The 27,307-nt window shown below is 39.7% G+C and overlaps 1 protein-coding gene across 1 annotated transcript in view; it reads left to right on the forward strand.

Annotated features, from left to right (window-relative positions):
- The window catches only part of hs3st4 (heparan sulfate (glucosamine) 3-O-sulfotransferase 4), a 95,240-nt gene extending 68,283 nt beyond the window's left edge, over window positions 1-26,957 (forward strand). The window contains exon 2 of the mRNA XM_004552210.3: window positions 24,869-26,957. Coding sequence (XP_004552267.1) covers window positions 24,869-25,523 — 655 coding nt within the window. The 3' untranslated portion in view covers window positions 25,524-26,957. The remainder of the gene's footprint in view (window positions 1-24,868) is intronic.
- Window positions 26,958-27,307: the final 350 nt, after the last annotated feature.

Consider the following 27,307-nt stretch of genomic DNA (forward strand, 5'->3'; position numbering starts at 1 on the left):
AAGACGTATCTGCTAACAAGGAGCTACAAAGAGCTCTTGTTTGCTGCTTTTGTGAGCTTTCAAATGAGGTGCTTGCTTTTCAGAAGCCTTCTATTCTACTGCTGGAATAAAATGAAAGAAAATATTGCTTGTATGTGCAAGAGTCATTAAGCAATTAATTTATTGTGCAACTTTACACACCCCGGAGTCCAATTCAATTTATAAATGCAGATTGATTGGGGAATTAGATTCTTTAAATTAACTGAGCTTTACTTTTATATAAAGGGAGGGTCCATAATCACTGCAGCGTAACATGGAGAGTTCGAGTACTGGTCAACTTGGTGTACACACCAAAGGCTGTTTTTTGTGGATGATAAATCAGTGAAGAGCTCATAGTGGTTAATGATGTATGGTAACACAGAACTCACTGCACAGAAGAAAACTTGACTACTGGCAGAGATAAGACAACAGTTCAACTTCCAATTGAGTGCTCAAAGTGCTCAAAATGTGGCGATGGAAATGCATGTCCAAAGGATTATTATTGTCATTGCTGATTGTTATTAATTGCAATCATCTATATATCCCAAATTCATTCACTAGAAAAATACCGTCTTTGTAATATACAGCTCCTTTACTCCTTGCATTTCAATGCCGCAATGCAGTTTGCTGTGCCAAATCATCTGATCACAGTGCTTAATTGAATACTGATGTGAAGAGTACAAGAGATAGCAGAGCAGGCTTCACAAGTAATTAAAAAATGCAACTCAACCCATATGGATAATTTTCTTTAACTCATTTATCCTCTGTGTTGAAGTGTACCTGCTTTAGCTGGTGGTTATTGATAAGACACTCCCATGTCAGGAGTGCGTCTGCTTTTTGGAGAATTTAATTTCCAGTCAATATACAATATAGAATGTTGGAGTAAAGGAGTAATAATCTGTTATGTAATATTTCCCTTACCTTTGTCTGTATCACAGGGATTTACTTGGTAGCAGAAGCTCAAAGATTTTCCACAGTACAAGGACAACAGGAACTATAGCACACTACACAGTGAACTCCCAGCTTTGCAAATATGCATTTATCAGCTCATTTGAATGTGCATAGGGACGGTGTGGTGCACAGTGTGCTTCTAAGTGCATTATCCAGTCAGCAAATTTTCTTTGGCAGGATGGTGTTCCAAATAAACAGCTAAGCTGTGGCACCGATTTGGCGATATATACAACCCAGATGTGGTTTATATCTTTTCAGCCAAATTCAAACCATCACACCGTCATGCCATGACCACGGGTAACTGTTTTTTTTGGTGTAACTGACTCGGGATGCATCTGGACTTTGTACAGAATTCAATTTTATCCTTTAGCCAATGAAAACCGAGGCGGGAAACTGTTAAACTGATGTAAAAAAAAAAGGTTAATGTTGAGCGGGTAGAATTACTTTATAAATTGCTGCATACCTGCCTGTTTCAGGAGTATGTGATACAGCATGGTTTTCTAAGAACGTATGTTTGTGTTCTTATCTAAAAGTAAATGTGCTGTAGTGCCGTAGCCCTGAGCTGCTTGTTTTTACATGGGCAGTTTGTTTCAACATATTCTGTTATATCAGGAGAAGCCATCTGAAGGAAGATGACTTTAACCTCGTAAGACCTGAACTCTTCCACGGCATGCATTTTTAATGTCTCTTTGATATTTGGGCTGATTGGGACCCGATGAATGTAAAAACAAAGAATTACCAGATTTTTTTTTTTACCTTATTTTTGTTTCTAAGACAAATAAGAGCCACATATGAGGATATTCATTTAAATTTTTGATAGAACAGTAGAAGTATAATGTCCTCGTAAGTGGATATCAGGCCCTTGTAGAGCAAAATTGAGTATTTTGAGCTAAATAACCCAAAATGTGATGTCCACATATGTGGACGCCAGGTCAAAACACTTAAAATCGTTTTCCCATATTTTCATAAAGCATATATTTTTATGTAACTTAGCTTTACTATTTATATAATGGTAAGTGATACATTTCAAGACTAGTGCAAAACATGTGAGGACAACAATATCAAAAAGCCTTCTGAGATTAAGGTTTAATATTTGGTTTTATTCTATCTATAAACATTTGACACATTTCTCTTTAAGCTCTCCCTTTGGCAGCCTGGATTACATGAGCAAATCTGTATATCTCTAAAACATTATCCTGCGTTTGTGATGTGTGTTTATGGCAGATTCCCTTGCTGTGTCAAACTACCTCTGCTGGGGAGATTAAGGGTGTGTACAGGGTTTACTGGAAGTGCTCAAACAAGCTGCTCAAAAGGCTGAGGGCTATACTGAGATTCATTCAAGGATTACATCCTCATATCTCCTCCCATCTTGAGTATTGAAAACCAGAGAGATGTTCAATGACTTGCAACAGCCATTTCACAGCTGAGGTGTTGTCTGCCCATTTCCTCCATGATAAAGACTGTCTTTCTGGTGGTTTGGGGCTGTAACCAGCAGAAATAATGCGGAACTGACAAAATAAACAGGTCTTGCAGAGTGTCTCTGCTCAGTGAGATCTTTGGTTGATGTTCAACTAATATTATAGTTGCAAGTATTTGAGTCCATGAGACTGGGAAGGAACGTGCCCCGCTTTGATCTTCAAAATTATTAAATATACATGACAGAAACCAGAAAGCTCAAAAGCCATGATACGAAGCTATTCCTCCATAAAGAGAGACACTTAGCGGAGCGGTTGTTTAGTAGCTATTTTCGTGTTTTCTTTCTGACAGCACAGCAAAGCCGCTCACGCTGCAGAGTTGGGTCCTGTTTATAGTGGACTCTGTCTAATCCTGTCTCTAATCCCTTCAGTCTTTGCAGGTATGAAACTCCGGCAGGGGAAGCAACCCTGTGAGATTAAGGTGTTACATTAAATCTAACAGTGATTAAATAACCAACCATTATATGACTGTAGCAAATTAATTTCCCCAGTGTCATGTCAGCTGGGTAACACAGTCTATCTGTGGAGCCAACTCTGTGCTGCTGATTTTAGATGAAGTCACACCATGCAGAAACATAATAGATTTGCCTCTGTACATAAGTCACAGTGAAAACAAAATTCCTCTAACACAGGCAAGAATTCAGGCCTGCCAAGTTGTGCATTTGCATCTTGAGCATTCCAGCAGGGCCTTAAAACACCTTTTTTGCCAGATATAAGAAAAGGCCCCTGCAAGTAAACACATACATTTAACAGCACGTTCTGTGCTTTCCTCTGCCTGCAGTTGCAAATATAACTGACACAATATCTTATAAGTGATAGCAGCTCACATGGCAGGTGAATTATTTCAGCTTTTCAGCCCTCCCAACAGACTGTCTGAATTGAGCAATCTCTGCCAGCTAAAGCACAATTTGGATTAGCAAAAGCCCCACTGATAGGTCAGCTTAGCCCGTAATGGAGCAGCTTAGGCCTTGTCTGCATGATTATAACATTCTTAGCGGCCTATTGCCTTGCTTCCAGATGTTACAGCACAAACATATCTGCCTCACTTCAAGTCCAAAATAAAATGTAGATCAGAGGAACAACAAAATGATGAACATTTTAAAAACACCTTCGCATACGTGATACATTTTTCAAGAACCTTAATTGTCAGCAATGCTGTTTGTGATAAATGTTGAAAGGATCTTTTAGCTGTAAAATATGTCAAGCAATGCTTCTTCCTTATTTGGCACAAATAATTTATTCTAAAAGTTCTCATCTTTGACAACATTTTCTTTTTTCATCTGTTTGCTAAATCAAAGCATTATAATGTCAACTTTAACAACATTTTAACTACATTCGACTACAGCAGACATTTCATTTCTGACGCTTCTTTTTGAAATGCTGGCATGTGACGAATGCTTTATAGTTAATTGATATTTAGCAGCACTGTTATTTTGCACTGTCTGTGCATTTAAGCAGCTACACATTCAACTTCAGAAACCCCATTTCTCAGACCTTCAGCAGTAATTTATTTTCAACACTTCAATTTCTCACTGCTCTTTAAATTAGAGCTCTCAGCCTGTGCAAGTTGTTCTCATGAAACACAAATGACAATGTAAATTTCCTCATGTCGTGACAAAACGACGCCGTTCGTGTGCATATGCATTTGTTGGAAAGTGCTCAACACACCACCACGTAGTGATTCTCTTCTTAGCATGTTGTTTGCATTATCAGTACATTATATAAACAGGCCAAGATCAGGTTAGAAGTTTTAAAGCTTTATGATGGATGCTGTCAATGATGCAAATGGGTTTAAGAAGATTACCTGAAAAATCAATGTTTTATTTTTCCAAATGACAGTCCCAGTGTTTATGCAAACTGCTGTGTGGTTTAGTCATTTTCAAAGGGCTGTCTGTCTTTAGAAGTCTCTCAGACTCTTCTGATCACAGGTTTCACTCAGGGGGCTTTCATCATTTACCTTTCTCCTTACCCAACCATGCCAACACTTCCACTGTTAATATTAAACGAGACGTCCTCATGGAAATAAAACACGTGCCAGAATGTTTTCATCAGCTCATTTCTCTTGCACGTGAAACTTTTTGTTTATAAGTTCACGGCTCATTTAAAAGAACTTTTGCTGCTAGCTTAATTCACATGCCTCCACCATGAAAATGGACACCTACGACCAGCAGTTTCCACCACATTATTGCAGGGCACCCCGCTGCTTTGACTTCACGCTGTAATTGCTTTAGCTCCGAAATGTCATGAACGTGATCTGTGGCCACATCTTATAGTTTGCGAAACAAAAATGTCACTTTTATTCACTATTATTGTTTTAAAAAATATATTCTGTTTCGTCTCGAATACTCGCATACTACTTACTACTGGATTAAGTTAGCTGTCTTTTTTAACAATATACGTAGTCACTTCTATTGCAATATTGAAGTCAGGAATTAATAAGGATCCGAAGAATGAGGAACATAATGGGGGCAAAGGGAGCCTATCCCAGCTGCCTTAAGGTGACAGGCAGGGTACACCCTAGAAAGGCTGTCAGTCTATTGCATTGCTAAAACAGAGACAGTCAGTTATTCTTGTTCACATTAACACCTTCAGCCAATTTAGAATCACCAATTAACCCAACAAAGAGGAAGCCAAAGAAACAAATGGAGGAACAAGGAGAACTTGCAAATCTCAGTATAATGTATTAAACATATTTTGGAAAACACATTTTTTATTTAATAATTTATTTTTAGACTCCCTTGGGTGTTCCAGGCCTTGGCTGATCAGTGTTGTTGTTCTTGTTGTTTGGAGGGGAGTTTTTATTTTCCCTCTCTCGCTTTCTAGCATCCTAAATGCTTGAAAGATTCATGTTGCTGTTGATACGTTTAATTTCAAGCTTATTTGTATGGGCTAAAAAACAAACAAGACACTAATAAAAGTGCTCATCGATTAGTTGATGATGGGCTAAAGTGCTGTTAGCAAAAGCCTGCATTTAGACACATAACTGTTTTCCTCCCTTTGTCAGGTACACCGCATACCCCCATATAATACAGGAACCTTTCTCATCTGTTTTCCATCCTCTCTTGCCACAGCCAAAGGTAATATTTTACAATGAGTATTACGATGGGCCAACCTGCCCAGATGACCAAAAGCAGCTTAAAAGAATTTGTGCCGCTCTGTTTGATTGGTATTAAAGGTGCTTTTGCACCACACTACACACTGTTGCACCGTGTATAAGCAGAGACAGGTAGTGGGTAAATCTCTCAAACACAGGTAATAGATACAGTTTATTTCATGCCTCCCTTATTTTCTTTTCTTGCTTTCTGTTTTGCCTGTTGGGAGCAAAAATCTTAGAGGCTTTTTTTTTTCCAAATGCGAGACAAAAGTGAAATATACTCTCAAGCACTCGTAGCTGCCACATGCACACTGAAATATAGAAGTATATACAGAATATGAAATGCCTAGAACATGGGGACAAAGGTGCAGTGCAAGATGTGAAAGACACAGACCATAATAAAAATACATGAGTCACACCATATTTAAAATGAAATACAATGTTTACAAAGCACTATCAGCAATGGTACATCGCCCAAAGTCATCTAAAATCACGCACACCAGCAGGCTGCCACACTCTCCTGACAGAATAGACTCACACCCTTTCTCAAGAGAGATAATCACTTTTAGTTGCTGGCCAGTCGCAGCTATGAACTGCTGACCCAACATTTCAAATACTGCACGTTTTACTTTGTAAATTTGATCAAAGTCTTTCAAGTTGCACCAAAGCTTAAAGAGTAGGATCAGGATCCATGTTGCAGAGCAACTACCATGTGTTTTTGCTGCCGATCATATGATCATAATGTGGTGGATCATAAATTTGATTAGTTTTGAAGTTGTACATCTCTGTTCCTTACATTTCATGTCATGCCCTTATTAATGTTTTATTTGTTGCTTTGACTGTTTTCGAATAGAATATGCAGTGGGAACATAGAGGGAGATAAGTAGTGAAAGTTTTGCCAGGGTTGATTGTGCGTCGATCCATTGTTAATGCCTCAGGGCTCCAGTAGGTGGGTTCGCGCACCTCCTCCTTCACTCAATCCGGTTGTTCAGTGATGACGCAACGAATCCTACTTCCGGGCCTAAAGTAGTCTGCATTTAATATGGCTTTTGTGTTGTTAACATGTTTAATGTTATGTATTTTCTTCTATTTGATCTCAAAAAGCTCCTAAAACAGTCAGTGATCACTGTTGACCTCCCTCTGCTTTTATTACTGCTAATCATTTATTTAAGCTCAGTTTTTAAAACCTTAGGATCTAAGTACAGCCCAGCCCATGCAGCAGTATATGAATGACTAACCTCGTATTGTGGATGGATTATCTCAGTTGTTCTCCTGGCTGAAGTTTGGTCCTTTTACAGCATCCTGCCATGCGATTACATTTGTTCCTGACCACCAAGAACACTCACGTTAACTTTTATCGAGTGGAAAAAAAGTTAGCTTGTTTATATTATGCTAACATAGCTGTGTCGCTAGCGGTCACGTAGCACATCATTATATACCAGCTAGCCCAACTTCAGTAACCCTACAAACGTCACTGCTGTTTAGTTTTCTGTCTTCATATATGCTGGAAGTGATAACAGAGCTGTACGTTTTAATTTGTTTCCAAGACCCCGCAGTCAGGACATGCTATATTGTATTTAGATAGAAGCTAGCGAGCTAACGCCCTGCTAACTTCTAACTCTGTTAAATGTCATAAATTCCGTTTTCATGGATGCCTGGATGTTAAACTCAATTGTTACACCTGGTAGAGCAGAACGCTGATCATTTTATTAAAGATGAAAGACTTTAGACAGTTTTTCAACTCTCAGTAATGCCATAGTGATCGTTTGATATGTGGACCTGCAGCGGAGTTTAGGTCCAGACACGGCTAGTGACGTCAGACTGAACAACCGGATACAGACGAGTGAGAGTGAGAGCTGCGTGTCTGTGCCGTTCTTTCACCTCTCCTCACTATTTCCCCTGTTTAAGGTAACTGCCATGCACAGATCTGTATAAACGTGGCAGCATGTGTTACTGTTGATTATTAGGTCATTATCATTGTTCATTTTAGCGAAAGATGTGAATTGCGGACTATTTTGCTGAGAAGTTCCAGTTAACCTCTGTTGCTGTGTATGCGAGTTTTCACTATTACTCCGCCATATTGTGTGAAGATTTTTCTGTTACTATCTGTATAAGTTAACTACTGAAAGACATGCAGCACTTAAAGTATTATTTCATTGCTGTGGAAAGTTAGTGACTGTGTCAGCTAACATGTGCAAGTTAAAAAGATGTTTTTGTCTAATGCTACAGTTCATGTTATCTAAAGCATTCTCATCAGCTAATGCAGCGAACAATAGTGACTTAGTTTGGACACAGTTGTCCTGAGACTGAGTGCATATCCATAAGAATATTGTTTTGGTTGTATTGCATGTGAAACTCATTACAGACGAGTGAGAGCTGCGAGTCTGTGCCGTTCTTTCACCTCTCCTCACTATTTCCCCTGTTTAAGGGCACAACAATAACAGGAGGTCAAACACGAGACAGAGGAATGAAGACAGAGAAAATACAGAGGAATTGCAATTAAGTGATATTTTTAATCAGTTAATGGTTTTTTTTCTATAAATCTTTTTTTTTTTTTTTTTTTTTTTGGCCTGTCCCGTTTGGCTCTTTTGCCATCAGAATTGTTGTCTAAAGGCAAAGAAAGATGCCCAACGGATTTACTTTACCAAACTGACCATCCCAGCCTTGCCGTAATGGTCCATTTGATTCACCTTTTATTGTTTATTTTATTTTCACTTACTGAATACGGGACAGACTTGACTGGGGGAAAGAAGGGGAGAAAGAAAGAGGGAAAGAGAAACAGCTGAGAAGAAGGACGGGGGAGAAGGGCAAAAGACAAAAACCAACAGAACGGGCAGAGAAAAAAAAATGCATATATCAATCACCTGGATCACCTGCTGAGAAAGAAAAAAGAAAGCAAGCAGAAGAGAACAAGAGTAATAGAATAAACAACATCACAATGATATATGGGAATATGACAGTAAATACTAAATGTTAAACATTATTGTGCAGCACATAAGATCAACAGAACACAGTGTGCTTTGAGGTAGGAGCCAAAAAGGGTGTAGTTTGTGGGTGTGATCACCCGTGTGTACACCTGTGAGCATGGACGCGCTTGTTTTTTGTTTTTTTAAGGTTCCTTCATGTAATAATCTGCTAGAGGGTGTGGGGGGGCCACAGCCCCGTCCTCCAGGGCGTGAAGCAGGTGTGGAGGAGATCAAAACTCCAGACATCCAGAGGCCCCCAGAACACAAGAGACCAAGGAAGACCAACAGAGGGGCAGCTGCGCCACTGTCCCGGAAAGAGTTGAGGAGAGTCCCAGATGAGGGCTCACTCAGCAGCCGCGGAGCAGAAGCCAGGGGGAGTTGCAGTGACGCGCCCGTGAGCTCCGCCGGCAGCCAGCTGCGCCTGAGTGACCGAGCCCCAGGCCGAGAGGCCGGGGGCACCCCACCTCCGAAGTGGCCCGAGCGAGCCCCAGGCTCCAGGCCCCGATAAGCGGCCGCCAAGGAGTGAGCCGGTGTGTACCTGGACGCCCATCCCCGGACACAAAGAACCACCAACGCACCGATGTCTGAGGGGGTCCGCCACTGGCAGGGGAAGTGGTGGTAGGGGGAGATAGGCCTCCAAACCTTGGAGGGCCTGAGATGTCCCCAGAGAGGTGGCGCCTGACACCCAACCTGACATATAGACACAGACATACAGGCACACACAGATACAAACATCCATTCCCACCCTCATGCTCTCATATGCACTTACTCCACACTCAACCAACGTGGAGACAGACATAAAGAGACGTTGTACACACGATCACACTCCCCAAGCGTACTCTACAAACCGGGTCTAGGTGCCCCCGCCCCTGGAGGGGGGAACTGCACCCAGACCCAGGTGGTGTTTCCCTTTTCCCTGCGGTGGGGGGAGGCAGACCGCCCCGACTCCGCAGCAGCAGGAAGGCTCCACACTTCAGACCGCAGTCGGACGGCCAACTCCTCCTCCTACTAGCCCTCCCGCTCCAGCAGGTCGCAGAGAATGGGGGTGAGAGAAGACTCCAAACCTCCCTCCACCCGCTCATTGTAATGTTGATGCATGTGTGTTCTAAGGTGCATTTAAAACCCAGGAGGGCTTGGAGCTACCTGCCAGAGAGCAGCAGGTAAGCGCATGGTCCCTCCTGCTAGCCCTCAATGTCTACGTGTATTTAAAATTGAGAGGTGGGCAACGATGCCAGGGGTGGGGTGTACACCCTGATGGTACTTTGGACTCCGTGTATCGTGCCCACCCCCAAGATCCTATATGTATGTGTAATGAGAGTGTGAGTAATGTGAATGTCTAAGTTGTGGGATAAAATTGAGGCAGAGGCAGCCAGAAGGGGACAGAGGGGGGGGGTAGCATCCTCTGCACCCTGGTGACATGCCCCTACTCCAAGGCCCTGCATGTGTGGGTGGTTGTGGTGGAGCGGGAAGAGGGAGGCAGCTGGAGATGGGGAGGGAAGGAAGGGAGGGGCAAGTGACCCCTCCCTGGGGCCAGCTCCCCCGCTGACCCCAGTAGGCACCCCCATACTCCGCGACCCGCCAGGGAGAGGGGGCCCAGGCCCATCCAGACCGGGCCCAGTGCAGCAGCGCCGCCCGGCCCCACAGAGCCCGGGACAGTCCACCCAACCCCACCACAGAGAAAACTGCACCCACCCCACCATCCACTCATCTTCCAGACTACATAAGACAATAAACACCCAGGCTGAGATCTTCCTCCACCTCTCCTGTATCTCCCCCTCCTGCAGAGGGAGCTCCTGAGGAGAGGAAAGCTCCTGCAAGATGTGACAATCTCCCCCACCAGTTGAAGAGCCCCCCAGGTGGCTCGACGCACCGGCGGCACCCTGCTCCAGGGCTGGGCCCCCATGCACCCACCCGCCCACAACCCCGGCAACACACCAACCAGGACCCAAGCCCCCGAGGCCCGGTCCGGGTCCCAGCCCAGAGACGGAGCGCCCCCAGAACCTCACGCCCATCCCGGACCCACCCAGGGGCAGCCAGGCTACCAGGTCAGTAACCCACGTCCGTCAGCACAGACCCTCCCCTAGCCCCGCTGCACGCAGCCGCGAGGAAACAGTCACCTGAGAGCCAACAGAGCCCCTAACCGGACATGACCGCTACCCCGGGTTGAGCCCTCCAAGGAAGATGCCTCCGGGGAACCCCCCGACGCCCTAAGCCTGTCCCTACCCCCACACCAATCACAACAGTGAAGGCGGGACCAAACTATGACCCCCCACCCCCACTAGGTGATGGAGCTGATCAAAGGAGCCCAGAGCAATTGATCTGATGTGGTGGCAGAGGCTGTATCAAGACTAATGTAATCTAATAGATAATTTCTATATTGGTTAGAATTAAGATTATTTTTATTTTTCCAGTTCATGAGGACTGTTTTCTTGGCTATGCATAGGGCAGTGAAAACCATATGGGCGATATTCTTTTCTGAAGTGACATTATCTAAGCTGCCCAACAAACACACTAAGGGGGAAGTTGGAATGTTACATTTCAGACACTTCGATAAGTCTTCACATATCTCGCGCCAAAACTTCTGAACTGGTGGACAGAACCAAAGAGCGTGGATATAATTGTCCGGTGAATTGGTTTGGCAGTGTGAGCAGTTGTTGGTAGACGAAAAGCCCATCTTGAACATCCGATGACCTGTATAGTGCACTCTATGTAATATTTTGTATTGAATTAACTGAAGACTGGGATTTCTAATTAGATGAAAGGTTTTTAAGCAAATCTGAGACCAGAAGTTTAGGTCTAAGTTAACTGATAAATCCGCTTCCCATTTTGCAATAGGAAGTGATATTGATTCATCTGTTTTAGAAAGCATTCTGTATATTTTGGATAGTAATTTGGGGGGTTTAAGAGTAAGAAATTGAACCACACTTGGTGGTGTTTGTAGTTCAACTTGACCCGGTTTAAATTTCTTTTTTACTATGGATTTAATTTGTTGATATTCTAAAAATCTTTTCTTGTTGATCCCATATTGTGTAACTAGTCCGTCAAATGAAATAAATTCTGTTCCTTCTAGTATATGTTCTAAATATTTGATTCCTTTATCACTCCAATCTGAAAAGTTTATCATATTATTGTTTTGTAATATGTCAGGGTTGTTCCAGATAGGTGTACGTTTGCATGGGATTAATGAAGACGCCGTCAATTTTAGAAACTCCCACCATGCTGTCAGAGAAGAGCTGATGTTGATGCTTTTAAAGCATTCATGTCGTTGGATGTTTGAGCTGATAAATGGTAGGTCTGAGATCTCTAGATTATTGCAGAGTGCTTGTTCTACATCTAGCCAAGGTTCATCTAAGAGGGTGTGTTTTAGCCATCCTGAGATAAACTGAAGCCTGTTGGCTAAGAAGTAGTGCTGAAAGTTAGGCAGTTCTAGTCCTCCTTTATCCTTGGTCTTTTGTAGTGTTTTTAAGCTTATACGTGGGGGTTTATTTTTCCAAAGGAATTTGGACATACATGAATCTAGAGATCTGAACCAATCTTGTGGCGGTTTAGTTGGGATCATTGAGAATAAATAATTTATTTTTGGTAAGACCATCATTTTTATAGCGGCAACCCTTCCCATGAGTGATATGGGTAGACATTTCCATCTAGCCAGATCATCTTCTACCTTCTTTAAAAGTGGGATATGGTTTAATTTAGTTAGATCTGCAAGCTTGGGAGAAACATTAATACCTAAATATTTTATATTTCCCGATTGCAGTGGTGTAGAAGAGGAATTATGGAAGGAGCAATTAATCGGTAGGACTGTAGATTTTGACCAGTTAATTGAGTAATCTGATATTCTTGCAAAAGAGTTTATCAATTCAATCACCCCAGAGATATTGGTTTGTGAATTTTGGAGAAAGAGTAACACATCATCCGCATAAAGGCTGATTTTATGTTCCACGTTCTTGCATTTTATGCCCTTAATTACTGAATTCTGTCTAATTGCTGCTGCTAGTGGTTCAATAAAAATTGCAAATAGTGAAGGGGAGAGTGGGCATCCCTGCCTGGTGCCCCTCAAGAGACAGAAGCTGGAGGATGTCTGGTCATTTGTTCTAACACAAGCTGTTGGGGAATTATATAATATTTTTAACCAGTTTATGAAAGAGGATCCAAAACCAAATTTGTGTAAAGTTGCAAATAGAAATTTCCAGTTAACTCTGTCAAATGCTTTTTCTGCGTCTAAAGAGAATATTGTAGTTTCTAGGTTTTTACTGTATGAGTAGTCTATCAAATTAAGTAATCTACGTGTATTTGTTGATGAGTGCCTACCTTTTATGAAACCAGTTTGGTCAGGATGAATTAAGAGGGGGGTTATTTTCTCCAGTCTCTTTGAGAGAGCTTTGCAGATTATTTTAAGGTCTACATTTATAAGGGATATTGGACGATAGCTTGAGGGATATACAGGGTCTTTGCCTGGTTTTAGCAGGAGATTAATGTTTGCAGAATTCATATTTGATGGAAGTCTGCCCTTTTCTTTAATTTCCAACAACGTTCTGTAGGAAACTGGTGCTAGAATCGACCAGAATTCTTTGTAGAATTCTGCAGGAAAGCCATCTGGACCTGGAGCCTTATTATTGTGCATACTTATCAGGGTTTCCTGGAGTTCACCTGGTGTCAGTGGTGAATCCAGTGCCATTGCTTGAGTGTCCAATAATTTTGTTATGTTATGTTGTCCAAAAACTGATCAATTTCTTTTTTAGATGGGTTTATTTGTGGTGAATACAACGTTTTATAGAAATCCCTGAAAATGTTGTTTATTTGTATCGGTTCATATAATGTGTTCCCAGATGAATCTTGAACAGCACATATAGTTGTTTTTTCTTTATTTATTTTTAGCTGGTTTGCTAGAAATTGACCGGATTTATTACCATGTTCATAATTTTGTAGGCGTAGTCTTTGTACTAAGAATTTTGTTTTTTTATCAATTATCTCATTTAATTCTAGTTTTGTTTTGCGTATTTTGTTCAATGTTTCCTGATCTTGGTGGGACGCGTAGGCTTCTTCTAGTGATTTGATGTTTTTTTCTAATTCCTGAATATTTTTGTTTTCTTTTTTCTTTTTATGTGATGAGAAAGAAATTATTTTACCTCTCATCACAGCTTTCCCTGCTTCCCATAGAACAGAAGCTGATGTTTCGGGAGTGTCATTATAGTCCAAATATGAAGTCCACTCTTTTTTAAAATATTTAATAAAGTCTTCATCTTTAAGTAGTGATATATTAAATCTCCAGTTTTTTCTTGGCGTAGTATTATTCTTGTGCATTAGTGTTAAAGATACAGGAGCATGATCGCTGACAGCTATAGGATGAATCTCAGTGTCTGAAATGTCACACAGCAGTGAGCTGCTGACCAAAAAATAATCCAGACGAGAGTAGGAGTGATGGACATGTGAGAAAAAAGTATATTCCTTACTGGTGGGGTGAAGGGAGCGCCATGCATCGCAAAGACCAAAGTCACTCATATACTGTTTGATTATATTTGTGGACTGCCAATTACGCTGAGTTCCCACTGTATTGAGCCTATCCATGTCTTCATTTAGTCCAAGGTTGAGGTCACCTCCAAGAACAAGTGTGCCATCTAAGTGTTCAGAGAGTGCACTGAAAAAACCGTGAAAGAATGAGGGATCATCAACATTTGGACCATATACACTTGCAATACATAGCTTTTTATCACGTATAGATAGTTTAATGATTAAGAATCTGCCCTCTGGATCTATAACTGTATCGAGTACTGTGAAATTAATATTTTTATGTATTAAAATTGCTGCTCCCCTTTGTCTAGAATTATAACAAGCTGAGAACACATTGGGAAACTCAGGTGTTTTAAGTTCATTCGAACCTCTAAGAGGTCTGTGGGTCTCTTGTAATAGGACAACATCCGCCTGTAGTTTTTTGAGTTGGTTAAATATTTTTAACCTCTTTTCTCTGGAGCCAGCTCCATTTATATTCCATGTAATGAACCTCAGTGTACCCATAGATGTTTGTGTATAACTAGGGATGTATGCTGTGTGCGTCGCTTAGACAGGTGGAGAGAATACGTCACTTGTTCATAAATAAAGAGAAGGAGAGAGAGAAAAAATGTGTGGCGAGATGCTCCCTGAGTCTGACTTTGTGTATGCATAGTTACTAATATGAGTAGGCTTGGCTTAAGTGTGTGTGTATCTTATATGACTGTGTGCGCTGTCTGACTGATGTAAATGTGCTGCCGTTGAGCGCATGGTGCGTATGTGTCGAAATAAAGGATGTTTGTGGATGAGTGTCGAAGCAGGTGATCGAGGCAGTGAAAGGAATAAAGAAAGAAACCAAGGACAGGGGTGAGCAGCATAAAACCAAGAGGGGGAAAAGAGAGGAGGGAAAAAAAAAAAAACGAGAAGAAAAAAAAAACAAAAACAAAACGTAAACATTCCAATTAAATCACTGACGGAGAGTGACGGTGTTAATTCTGCTATGAATCTTAAAACTGCTACAATGATTTAATTTATGTTGAAAGAAATTAAATAGAAAAGAGGGACCTGGTAGATAAAACAGTGTTAATGAGTGTTAAGACTTCCCATATGGAAAAGATATATATAAATCTTATAAAGTTTGTATCTGTCTTGTGTGAAACTTGTATGAAAAGCATATAAGTGTGAAAACAGATATAAGATCCCTTGAAAAATTATATAATGAAACTTGTAAGTTTTGGATACTTACTAAAACAATGTATGAAAGTAATGCGAAAGTGGCCACTTTCATGAGTAATCACATATAAGTTTTTACTATTTCTTTTCCGTATGGGTTGACCTCGTCCTCACTGGCTCAGGCACAAAGACAGTTAAATGCTAGAGGCATTTCTCATCTCTTTTGAGGTTAGAAATTTTGCACCACAGTTGACTGAGGAATTCACTTAAAAACTCAAGGATAGAAACTATATGAAGAGATTCGTGGGTCATAGTGTATTCCATATTAGCTACAGTTTAAAACTGGACAGTTAAACCTGCACTTTAAATGTATTTTTATTGTTTGTATTTGTCCTCACCACGAATCTTTCTTTTGTTCTTAGACAATAATCCTTCTGAAAACTGAGTTTCGTTTCTATCTGAAATATCACAAGTATTGTTTCTAACCCTTTCAAGTGCACCAATAATTGCAATGTAAAATGCAGAGATACTGGGTTGCCAGTGTGGAAATGTGGCAGGACACACCCAATTTAAAATGTTGGTTAAATGCAAATTACAGAGAAAATTATCTGGCAAATATAGGCTTAATTACTATTAGTTGGGTCTGCACAACTTCAAGCTTTAAAAAAAAAAGCAATCTTAAAGATTTGACAGTAAAAACACGAACTTTAATACCTTAGGTCTACTCCTTTTTGTCCCTTTACTCGCTGTGATATGTGAAACTGATCCACAGTCTAAAAATATGTAAAATAACACATTGCCTTTTCTGTTTCTAATTCATAACTGATAAATGGATGGATACTTTTATAGCAATTTTCTGCACAATTTTAGAATTCAAAGCACTTTCTTACTACTAGCCTAATTTACCATTTATACAAGTGCTTTTTTATGCCTCAGCACTTTTACCCTAACATCCACACACACTGATGGATTGACAACACTTTAATCTTCAGTATCTTGCCCAAAGATACTTTGACATCAGGGTTGTAGTCGAACAGGAGGATCAGCTAGCGGATCCGTTGTACCTTCTTAGTCCAACACAATACAATTTTTTGTTTTGCTAGTTAATGTTTTTAATGTGAAGCTGTAGCAGTTGGTAATATTTGGTGTGCAAATTAATAACTTAATACAATAAATTAATAAAGCATTTGTCTCTTGGCAAAGTCACTAGATTTGTAATATTCCAAATATAAATATGCTGCACCATTTTTCATCAGTCAGCAACACACTTAATTACGATTGTGATACCACATTAAGTGATTTATGGGGGCTTCCAGACATTTATTTGAATGAAAATGTTCAGGATTGCCAAGATTGAAAGTGGCTTCATGCAGCATTTATATGCCATTATGTGTGGTGTTCCTGCAGTTCTGTTGGAGCCGCTGAAGTCCTTGATTAATGTTAAACAGGAAAGGCAAGAAAGGAAACGCAGTACACACTTTTGCTTTTGCTGGATTTCTTATTGATGCATTTCAATATCTGCTGTGTAGTAACTAAGAAATGAATGCAAATGTGCTCTGAAGAGTGCTATTTAGGTTTGGGTTGAAGCATCAAGACAAATACATGTAGAAAGAATTGATGGTGAACCAGTGAACCAAATACTCGCTTTGAATGCAATAACCCCTACCTAATTCAGCAGTGACTTAATTTTTACTATATACATGTTTCATTTTATTTACTATATTGCTCATTATTCATTTTTTATAGCTATGACAACTGTGGCCAGCTTAACACATACGCTTGAGGGAGAAAATAGACAAGTACTCAACTCAGTCACTTGCGTCCTTTGTTGTAATGTGTGAATAAGGTGCATTATATAGAATCAACAGAGCCCAACACTGACATTTCTGTAAGGCTTCATTGCAAAGATTACCGATTTTTACAACATGAGAAAAGACAAAAGTAAAAAAGTCTGCTTGCTTTCAAATTTTCATAATATTCATCCTGACATTTTGTGAGTTAACTCAAACTTCTAAAAGGAGAAAATCGTCAAAATTCTGTCTGTGTTAGGGTAATGTCTTGCACACAGAAAGTAAGAGTTTGTGCAGTCTTCTTTTTCGTAGTGTCATGCTGACCTACAGCCTAATAATAAGTTGGGGGGGGGGGAAATTAGAAAAAAGTAGGAAAAAATACTGCCTCTGATAGGTAATTTCTGGAAAATGTCCAGGTGTTTAACTGATCGAGCTGCCAAAAATCTATCATTTGGATATCAAATCTTTTCTTTTAAGTTTTCACCAGAGTACTTATGAGTAATGCAGACCAACAGTGTCTGTAATGTATACCTGACAAAGACCTACATATTATACTCAAAATTACATAAAATACAATTTGTGCTTTCCGGTTATATTAAGTTATATCAGCCACACATGCAAATATGGTGACATTATCCATTTTACATTATTTCTTTCATCAGTCATATGGCGTTGATCTGACAACATGCAGCAGCTCATATGTTCATGTCTTCTTGTTTAACCACAATAATTGATGCCTTTCAGTCTTGTCATTCTGACAGACACTTTATCAAAAGTTACACTTCAGCTACCTCATAAATCCACTTAGAAAAAGCATGGAAAGAGCTCATGGATGTGTTATGTAATCAAAAATAATGAGCATTTTAATAAAAAGGTTGCTTTACATAATGCAGCCAAACAAGTGCAAAGTTTTGTCTGTGGTCAACTTAAACTGATTGGATCCTGAAGTGTTGCCCATTTTTTTCTCTGGCAAGGAAATCTATCATGTTCAAACTGTCATATTAATTGGTTCTGCTTAACTGAGCTGGATCTGCAATATAGCCAGGATGTAAATTTTAGCCTTTGACTTTGACGTATTCAGGTGTGACTTTCAATTAGAGCTGCTGTTTTGTGCATTTCGTTGAGCTATTAGACATTTGGTAAGGTTTCAACGGTGTAAGCGAATTAAGTTGGGCTAGGCAGGCGCTAATGAAAAGCCCTCTGTTCCACACAGAAGAAAATGCAGAGCTTTACATTTTTAACATAAATACCATAAAGTATTAAATGCAAAAAAAAAAACCCAACAACTTTGAGGTCACACTCTGTCCACTGGCTCATTAACATTGATATTATCATATCACATTGACCTGCATGCGGTTGTTATGTTGTGTTCTCGCTTGTGCTCCAACTTTGTAAATAAATGAATGTGAAAGTGGCGCAGCAGTGCTGGGACAAGCACATAACATAGACTTGTTTCTGTAGTGGCAACATCAATAATGGAATATTGAGGGCAATTGTGATCAAATTGAATGAGTGTTGTCTGAAGTGCTCTCATCAGTTCATTCAAAGACAGATAAACAAACAAGTAAAGAACAATAAAAGGAGACAATCGTCTTTCAGAGGAGTGGCAAACTGCTGTTTTTTTATTAGACCACAGATGAGCCATTATGTAAGGATATTATTTTGGGTTATGTACTGTGTGTTTATTTCGAGATTTATGATTAGAAATCAGTTCCTTTTTATAGCCAGCAATGTTAAGACAAGACAGTGAAGTTGAAAAAAAAAAAAGGCAATATCCTTGAAGTTTGATTTGAGATAAGATTGCTTCCGTTCTCTCTCCCAGACATTAATACAGTTAAAAATAGACTTATTTTCTGGCTCATATACACTGTTATGTACTAATGTTGCAGGTCGGTACAGCATTCCAAACATCCTCATAGTCTGCTTCATTGCCACACTTTATTTCATGATGTTTTATGTCCAAAGGGCATCTGAGCACAGCTTCAGATCTCAGCACTGCAGTCTGGTGATGTGGGCAGAGAAGTACCTGGCTTGCCCACTGTTGGAATGGGATGGTCTTTAGGGGATCTCAGGAAGGGGGTGGGGAATAGGGGTTTGATCAGGACCAGCTGTCACTTCTGTCCTCAACTATTTCTCAAAGTCTACAGTCCCGCAGAAGTACAAGTATAATAGGCTTATTTAGAGTGGGGAGGCTATAGCAGTTTTGCTCTCCTTGTCATGTTACAGACATGATTTGCTTGTCTTTTAATCTCTACTGAGGAAAGATTGACAATATTAACATTCAACAATTTAGCATAACTCTGACCGCTAGGCTCAAAATGTTGCATTTAATTAATGAATGTGGTGCATCTGTAAAGACAGCATGATAAATGTGGACAGATATACAGTCTATATTCCGTGATCATGGCATTGCAGGTGAAAGAAAGCAATGCACTTGAGAAGAAAGCCAACAGTTTGTATGACAAACAGCATTAAATCTGAAATGTGTTTAAGCTATTTAGAACTTGGTTCATAGTTCAATAGGAGTCCATGTTAAGGTGTACTTATTTACCATTATTATGCACATTAGTAGCTTAATGACTCTTTAGAAATAATTATAAGTCACTTATTAATGACTTATTCATCACAAAATATTCTCCAGCTACTAGACCATTAACTTAGAGTTATCCCTCAATTACCTCCTAATTACTACTTAGTAAGTATGAGAAAGCTGTTATATTTGAAATATGATTTTAATCTGCTTTGCTTATTTTGGCTCTTAAAAGGTGGTAATACCACACCAATAGTAATTTTCACATAATAGCAGTTAATAAATTTAGTGTACTATTAAATGATAAAGTGACTTTAAAACAGTGTTCCTCATTCTATCACCCAATGTACTGTTATGATTAAAGACAGGAACAAAAAATCTCACTGCAGTTTGGCATGGTTTCATCCTATTGTCTAAACAGCTTTGAAACAACCTAGCAACACTCTTCAGTCAGTATGGGCCTGGTTTCATCGCTGCTTCTTTGTGCATCAGCCAAACTGGGAACTCTCAGTGAAAAGAAAAATAAATAGATAAAAATAATATTCAACAATGCTCATGGTAGTCTTAAAGGTTTTTCAAATAGCTGGTAATAGCTAGTATTTTAGTTGATTAACAGACAAAAAACAGTTTAAGGGAGTAAAAGGGGATATTGTAGAATAAATAATAATAAACGATGTTGTAGTATAGATTTATTTTTTTTTATAAAAATGCATTTATCGTTGCTGATTACCAAGCACCTGACTGCATTTTGAAATACAGTTTGGTTTGGTTTCATCTTTCTCATGAAACTACTTCTAGATCTGTGTTTTTAATAACAACAGCCAGTAAATGTAAACAAGAAAAAAAAAGAAAAAATGAAATAAACTGGAAGTCAGTGAAAGAAAATAAGTGTTTAACGTAAAACGAGTCAGGAAAATTCTAAAAGTAAAAATTAACCATTTCCATATTGCCCAATGTAATAGTAAAAGCTCTGCATCTGAGACTCTACTACACAAAAAAGTAGCATGCAGAGCTAATATTAAATACATTCAACCATATCTTCTCTTTTACTGGATTTCAATAAAAGGCTTTTATGCCTATTATGCATATAGATATCTTTCTGGTGTGAAAAGCCCCTTGGATTTGAAGATAGTGAAAGAAAGACATAATGTTTAAGTGATTCAGAAGGAATCATTAAAAGCAATAAATGGATTAAGTTTGTGTCTGTGTATGCACACGTGTCTTTAATTATTATAATGTAAAACTTAAAACATGAACAAAAAAGAATTCATTAAATATATGTATATAGGTGTGACACATGTGAAAAGCCTAATGTCACTTTTTCAATGCTCTAAATGACAAATCACATAATATTCTCACTGTAATTGTAAGTGGCTCTATGTACATTGCATAACTAAATCCAGTTAATAGCTTAAAGGCAAGGCTGCTGAAAGGATACTTTCACTACACAACCATGTGGTTAGGTCAGATTCAGGTTGAGAAAAACAAAAAACAAGCCAAACTCTCTCCCATTACTTGAACATGATCTGATGGCTCAGAATGGCAGCCTTCTCTCTATTTATTTTCTTCCCAAAAGTTGCACCTTAACCGTGACAAAACAATGCCTCCCACTCCACAGCAGACCCACCAGGACCCCTTTGCTCTGGCCTGTGGGCTTGTTTTTTTTGTGTGCCAAACATGTACGCATCCACTTGTTGAGAGCCAAGCAAAGAATGACTCATTTGACCAACCTTTGTTTTCTCTCCACTTTGCAGTAAACCCATGTCTTTGTTCTTTGTGCCGCTGTAATCACAAACATGTCACTCATGGTAAAATAATTGGATTATTCATTGCAAAATGACCACAGTATATCTCTCACTGCAAATGTCTTGACTGTTTTTGATGAAAAACGCTTTTACACCCTCGACTGATATTTGTAATTCCAATTGTAAGTGTAATACATTTGCCTGTTCTTGCACTGGTTTGTTTTTTTGTTGGGGTGGGGGGGGCTGCCTGTACTAAGCACTGGTTAACTTATAAAGGTTTATCAAAGCCATTTTTAGTAAATCCGAGTACAACTTCTGCTTTCTCTATTATAGGACTAACAAGTATGTTCCTTCATAAATGGCAAGATGACAAGATTCTGACACCTCCCCGACAAAACGATTATTCTCTCTTACTGAGTCAATATTGGCAGACAGCAAAGAATTCCTGTAATTTACACCTCAATATCATTATGTTAGTTTTTAGGCGTTATTGAAAAAAAGAAACATCACACAAATCTGCCCACAACATTGGCCCCCTCTCCAAAGTACACTCTCCAAGGAGTCAGCTTATTATGAGTGGACTCCTTTAGAATAATTGATTGTATTTGACATGACGTGGAGGAAGCACGGCAGATTGATACTCTGCTGCTGAAATGTGATCAATCCAAATGAGAGACTGTGGGAGCGTTGATTCCTCTGCCAGAGTTTATTAGAAACAGCAAAGCTTCTCTGGAGAAACTGCATTTCTCCATAAACAGCTTGGACCTATTAGTATCTGGGAATGTAAATGAGCATCATGCCTCACCTCATCATACCTCAAAATATTCCCCGCACAACAGTTTGACAAAACAGAATGAAACATCGAGTTAAATGCTCACGTATGTTGTAGTGGGTGTTTAGGAACTAAGACTTGTGATTATCTACTAAGATTTTGTCTTAACAAACACACACACACACACAACAAATTTGATTTGATGTACTTCACATTCTTACTAATGAATCAACTTTCTCAAATGGCATCCTCCAGATCTGAAAATTATGAGGAGTGGGTGTAAAATGGAATTCCCTTCCTACGAGTACGTAACCTTGGTGCAACTGGAAAGTGAACTTGTTTTAAAGGTTGATTTTGTCTTTTCATAATTTATTTCACTGTGGATGACTTCTTTCTTCCACTCAAAGTATCTGATTGCAAAATGTATTGTTAATATTTGATGGAAATATTTTTTATGCCATAAATTGTCAAAGGATCATATCTTGACAATGATTTTTTGAGTAATTTTATATTATTTCCTTAGATACTTGTAATGCAACACAGTTAGAATTCATCAAATGGTATGAGAGACCTTTCCTCTATCTTCAAACTTCTGTTTGCTATGTAAATAAAGTGTTAGGCACGTGTTGAAATGCAAGAAATAAATGTTATGTGGTATGTTCTCGGTGTGAGGCAGTAAACAACAGATGGTGAGCAGCGCCACTTTAGCGCTATGGATTTTATTTAGCTACCCACCTGAATGACCTGCATTGAGCTGAGCAGCTGATGTGGAGAGAAAAAAAAGTAAGAATTAACTGTTTGCTCGTGTTTACTTCAGTTCCACTAGATTGCAAGGCCAGAGGAGTCATTTGCAATGCACAGTAAAATTAGCTTGCTTATCAGTGTTTTGATTTCCTTCCCGCCTCAACATCCAACTGACATTTTAGACGTACATGGTCCATGACTGATTCTCAATCAAAAGCACAATAACAAGCTACTGGGCTTATGTGCTTTTGCTCGCTTTTTTAATTAAATGTATGATGACAAGCAATGAGCGTGATTACAATAATAGCCTGCTATGTTTGTGTTTTCAAAAAAAGTAACCTTGAACACTGTATAACTGTCCTTTCAATTGGATATGCTCCAAAGATTGCCAGGGAGACGCTGCAGCTAATGTCCATACAGTAGGACGTCGGTTGTTTCAAGGTGATTCGCTGTGGTGTGTATCTGAACTTTTTTTTTCTGCATGGCGATGTTGCTCTATTAGACCACCTACTGGACTTTGGAGTTTAATGGCAGACAGACCTGAAGTCCTTGAAAGGTTAAAACAATCTTTAGCCATTTATTACTGGAAGGGGGAAGTGTGGAAAGTGATTGAATATAATGAAAACTAATACTCTTTCTGGTCACTATGCTATCTGTAGATATGTTTAATATCCCATTACAGGCCCAGAAGTAACCACAGTTCTATACTGTCAAGAGACAAACATAATCCAGAGGGAAATTACCCATCAGGAAGGCAATACTGTTACTGAGATGCAATTACCAGGCCACTTGTGAGACTTTCAGCCGAGTATCCGTGGGTACATGTGTGTGGTCGATATGTGCATAACAGCTCTTATGTCTAGCAGAGTAAATTGGATTCTTTGCTGGAGAACAGTTAATTTAGAATATGTCCAAGATGCAAATGATTGATGTGACTATATCGTTACAACTGTAGGTTTGTGGTGCAGGGCAGATAAATGGAAAAAGAATATTGCAGGGAGAAGGAAATAGCTTTTATCCCAGAATTATGGGGAAATTTCTCCACTAAATCAGTGAGTCTCCAGAAGAAATAATTTCGATTTTGGTCGGTTGTTCGGACATTCATTTCCAAGCAAACATTGGTGAATTTGGAAGGAAGCAGCTTTCTACGTGCTTGGATTCTGCTTCTTTTTTACAGTGTATTACACATCTCCTGTGCTTGTATTCGTTAGTAGTTAAATAATCTGCATGTCTCACAGAGGATTTAATGTACCAATTTAGCACTGAATCACATAGCTTACAAACAAAGAAAACAGTACGGATTGGAATGAACATCAGTGTAAACATTTGATAAGGGTTTGCTTGAGGCGATTGCTATGCTTTATTACTGATACAAAAATAAAAGCTGCAAAAACAAGAGTTGCCTCTGTGCATTTGATATACTTGCCTCTGCAGTGGCCTATCCTACAACTCAGAGATGAAACTCATAATATTGGTGGCAATGGCACATGGCTTCCTGCGACTCCCTGGATTAATTCATCAAGTCTGGGACATTTCAACTGTACTGCAAATTATCTCCTTGAATCTGATAATTAATCACTGCTGCTTTAAATGATTGGCCCCTAACCTTAAATGCAGCAGAAAGAGCAAAAGAAAAGAGCTGCCTGCACCCATTCCAATCTTCTCCTGCCGGGGAAGTGCATGTGCATTAGAAATAAAACTGCCTGCACAGAGTGTGAGCCTAGCATGCATAATAAATGTATGACAAAACAATACCCCAGGCACCCCAGTATTAATGATATGCAGTGAACTCATTATTAAAGTTCCAAAACAGCTCCTGGAGTAACACAGATGGAGTCAATTAAGCAATGAGCATACTTGCTTTCCTGCTGTTTCATCTTCCTTCTTTTATCTCTTGCATATTACTCTATGGATGTAATTAGCTGTATGTTTCTCCTCACAACATAATGTCCAGTGATAATAACGGTTATTTTCTCTTGTAATTTCGAATAATGCACTGCTTAGTAAATGTACCAGATTTGCTTGCACCTTGTCCTTGGGTATGTTATTTGCACTGGAAGAGGTGTTGAGGGTAATACCATGCTAAGCTGTTTTTTTTCCCCCTCTGCTGTTTCTGTTCCCAGAGACCTGATGCCTTCAACGCTGGAGGGGCAGATCACCATGGAAAAGACACCAAGCTACTTTGTGACTAACCATGCCCCCAAGCGCATCCACTCCATGGCAAGAGACATCAAGCTTATTATTGTCGTGCGTAATCCTGTCACTAGAGCCATTTCAGACTATACACAGACTTTGTCCAAGAAACCCGATATCCCCACCTTTGAGGTTCTGGCTTTTAAGAACCGGACGCTGGGTCTTATAGATGCCTCGTGGAGTGCGTTGCGTATAGGAATATATGCTCTTCACCTGGAGAGCTGGATGCAGTATTTCCCACTCTCCCAAATGCACTTTGTCAGTGGAGAGAGGCTCATTGTGGATCCTGCTGGTGAGATGGCCAAAGTGCAGGACTTCTTGGGACTGAAGCGGATTGTCACAGACAAACACTTTTACTTTAATAAAACGAAAGGATTTCCATGTCTAAAGAAGCCAGAGGACAGCAGCACTCCCAGATGCCTTGGCAAGTCTAAAGGGAGAACTCATCCTAAAATTGACCCAGATGTGATTCGGCGGCTGCACAAGTTCTACAAGCCCTTTAACATGATGTTCTACCAAATGACTGGTCAGAACTTTGAATGGGAGCTGGAGGAGGACAGTGAAACTCGTAGCTCTCAGGACTAGCATGGCACGGCTCAGCCACACCACCAGCCTTCTCACTAAAACTAATCTTGTCCGGCTTCATCTTCAGAGAGTGCTTGAGCACGCCAATCAATCATGGCTGTCTTTGCAGTGTCTGTACCCATTAGCAAGAGTTTACTGACATGCTTTTTCTTGATGATGGCAGATCATTATTGTATATACTAAACATAAAATATATTTATATTTGTGTAAATGAGATGATTTATTCCTTTTGGGTTTAAAGCATAGAACTGATATAAAAAAAATCATGTTGACTATGGCAATGCATGCGATGAGTTAAGTGTCCTTACCTCATGAGCCCTAAGGGTAAACTCTGCCTGTTTCTTCTCCCTTTACTTTCCTGCAGTTTGTTGCCCTCACGCCCACTCACCAGCATTCAGTACAAAAAGATATTCTATTTCAATGGCTAATGCCATGAAGCGTTCTGTATTATTTCTTTTAAAAGAGTTCTGCTGCTTTATAAGAGAGAGAGAAAAGAGGACATGATAGACATAGAACTATAATCCTTTGACATGTGCTCATCTTTTCAGTTGTCTATATCTGAGTGGAGACAATCCTTTTAAGTTTACCAAAGTGTTAATTTACTCTGTGTCACTGTTATGGTTGATCTGCACTCATTAATTGCATACATATGAGAGAAGATGTACTGTGGCCATCATTCAATAATTGGATTGTTTCACTGCACAGTTGAACATTAGCATACTGACGACCATGCGCACCAGTGTGGTGCACTATGAGTAGTTTTGGTATAGCATTACAAATGAATCTGTTTTCTCTTTGTGCATCAAACGAGTCTGCATCTAGGCAGAAGAAAAAATTGGTGCTGCCAAAGCATTCCCAAAAATAACAGTTGACTTTTGTGGTCCTGCTTGCCTTGTGACCCTCCTCTTGTCACAGTAATACATGTCAGTGAGGGTGAAGAAAAACAGAGGACCGAGCAGAAGTTTGTTACCAAACATCTGCTGCTATGCAGTCTTCTGTCGTTAGAGATTAATGGCGTGTTAAATAAACTGCTGCTGCTGTTGGAACAATGTCAATGTCAAAGAGAATTTGCTGTCAAGGAAAAGCTACATACATGCCCAGGTAAATTACCAAGCCATTACTGTATGTGCTTAACTTGAATGGAATAACTCATGCCAGTCAAATGTGCTGTAACTAGACGTTTTACTAGCAAACACTTAATCACATGATCAGCAACGCTAACTGATTGAATGCTTGTACCAGATATTACAGGCTTTTGCTGTGAAATGTTAATTTACTCATACAATGAAATAACAACATGACCCATCATCTTTCCTTTATTATTTTCTGATTTTGCATAATCTGCTGTGCGTCTGTCTGTTGTCTCTGGACTTTTCATCAATTGAGACAATCAATACAGCCAATGAGTCAATAAATACAGTCTGCTACACATCACTGGTTGCTACAGCTATGATGCATTGCTCTGTTAATCTTCCCTGTTCTCTTGCCATGGATGGTTGGATTGGTTTGCTCTCTGTAGACCTCTCTGTCACCCAGGGGAAGCCAGCACCAGCAGCTACTTACACAGAGCAATTGATTCAATCAAAGTAAGCACTATACTGCCCTTTGTAGCACCAAGCCTGAACACTTACCTCTGAGTCTCACTATCCCAGAGTCACAACTTCCACTTTGAGGCTTTTCTGTGCAGCCATCCCTTGGTGTTTTCTTGACAATGTCTCTGCACTTTTACCCCCCCCCCCCCCCCCCCCCCTTTCTATCTATTTCTCTCTCCTCACACATGTCAT

The sequence above is a fragment of the Maylandia zebra genome, linkage group LG4 (genome assembly GCF_041146795.1).
Source record: "Maylandia zebra isolate NMK-2024a linkage group LG4, Mzebra_GT3a, whole genome shotgun sequence".
Taxonomy (NCBI): domain Eukaryota; kingdom Metazoa; phylum Chordata; class Actinopteri; order Cichliformes; family Cichlidae; genus Maylandia; species Maylandia zebra.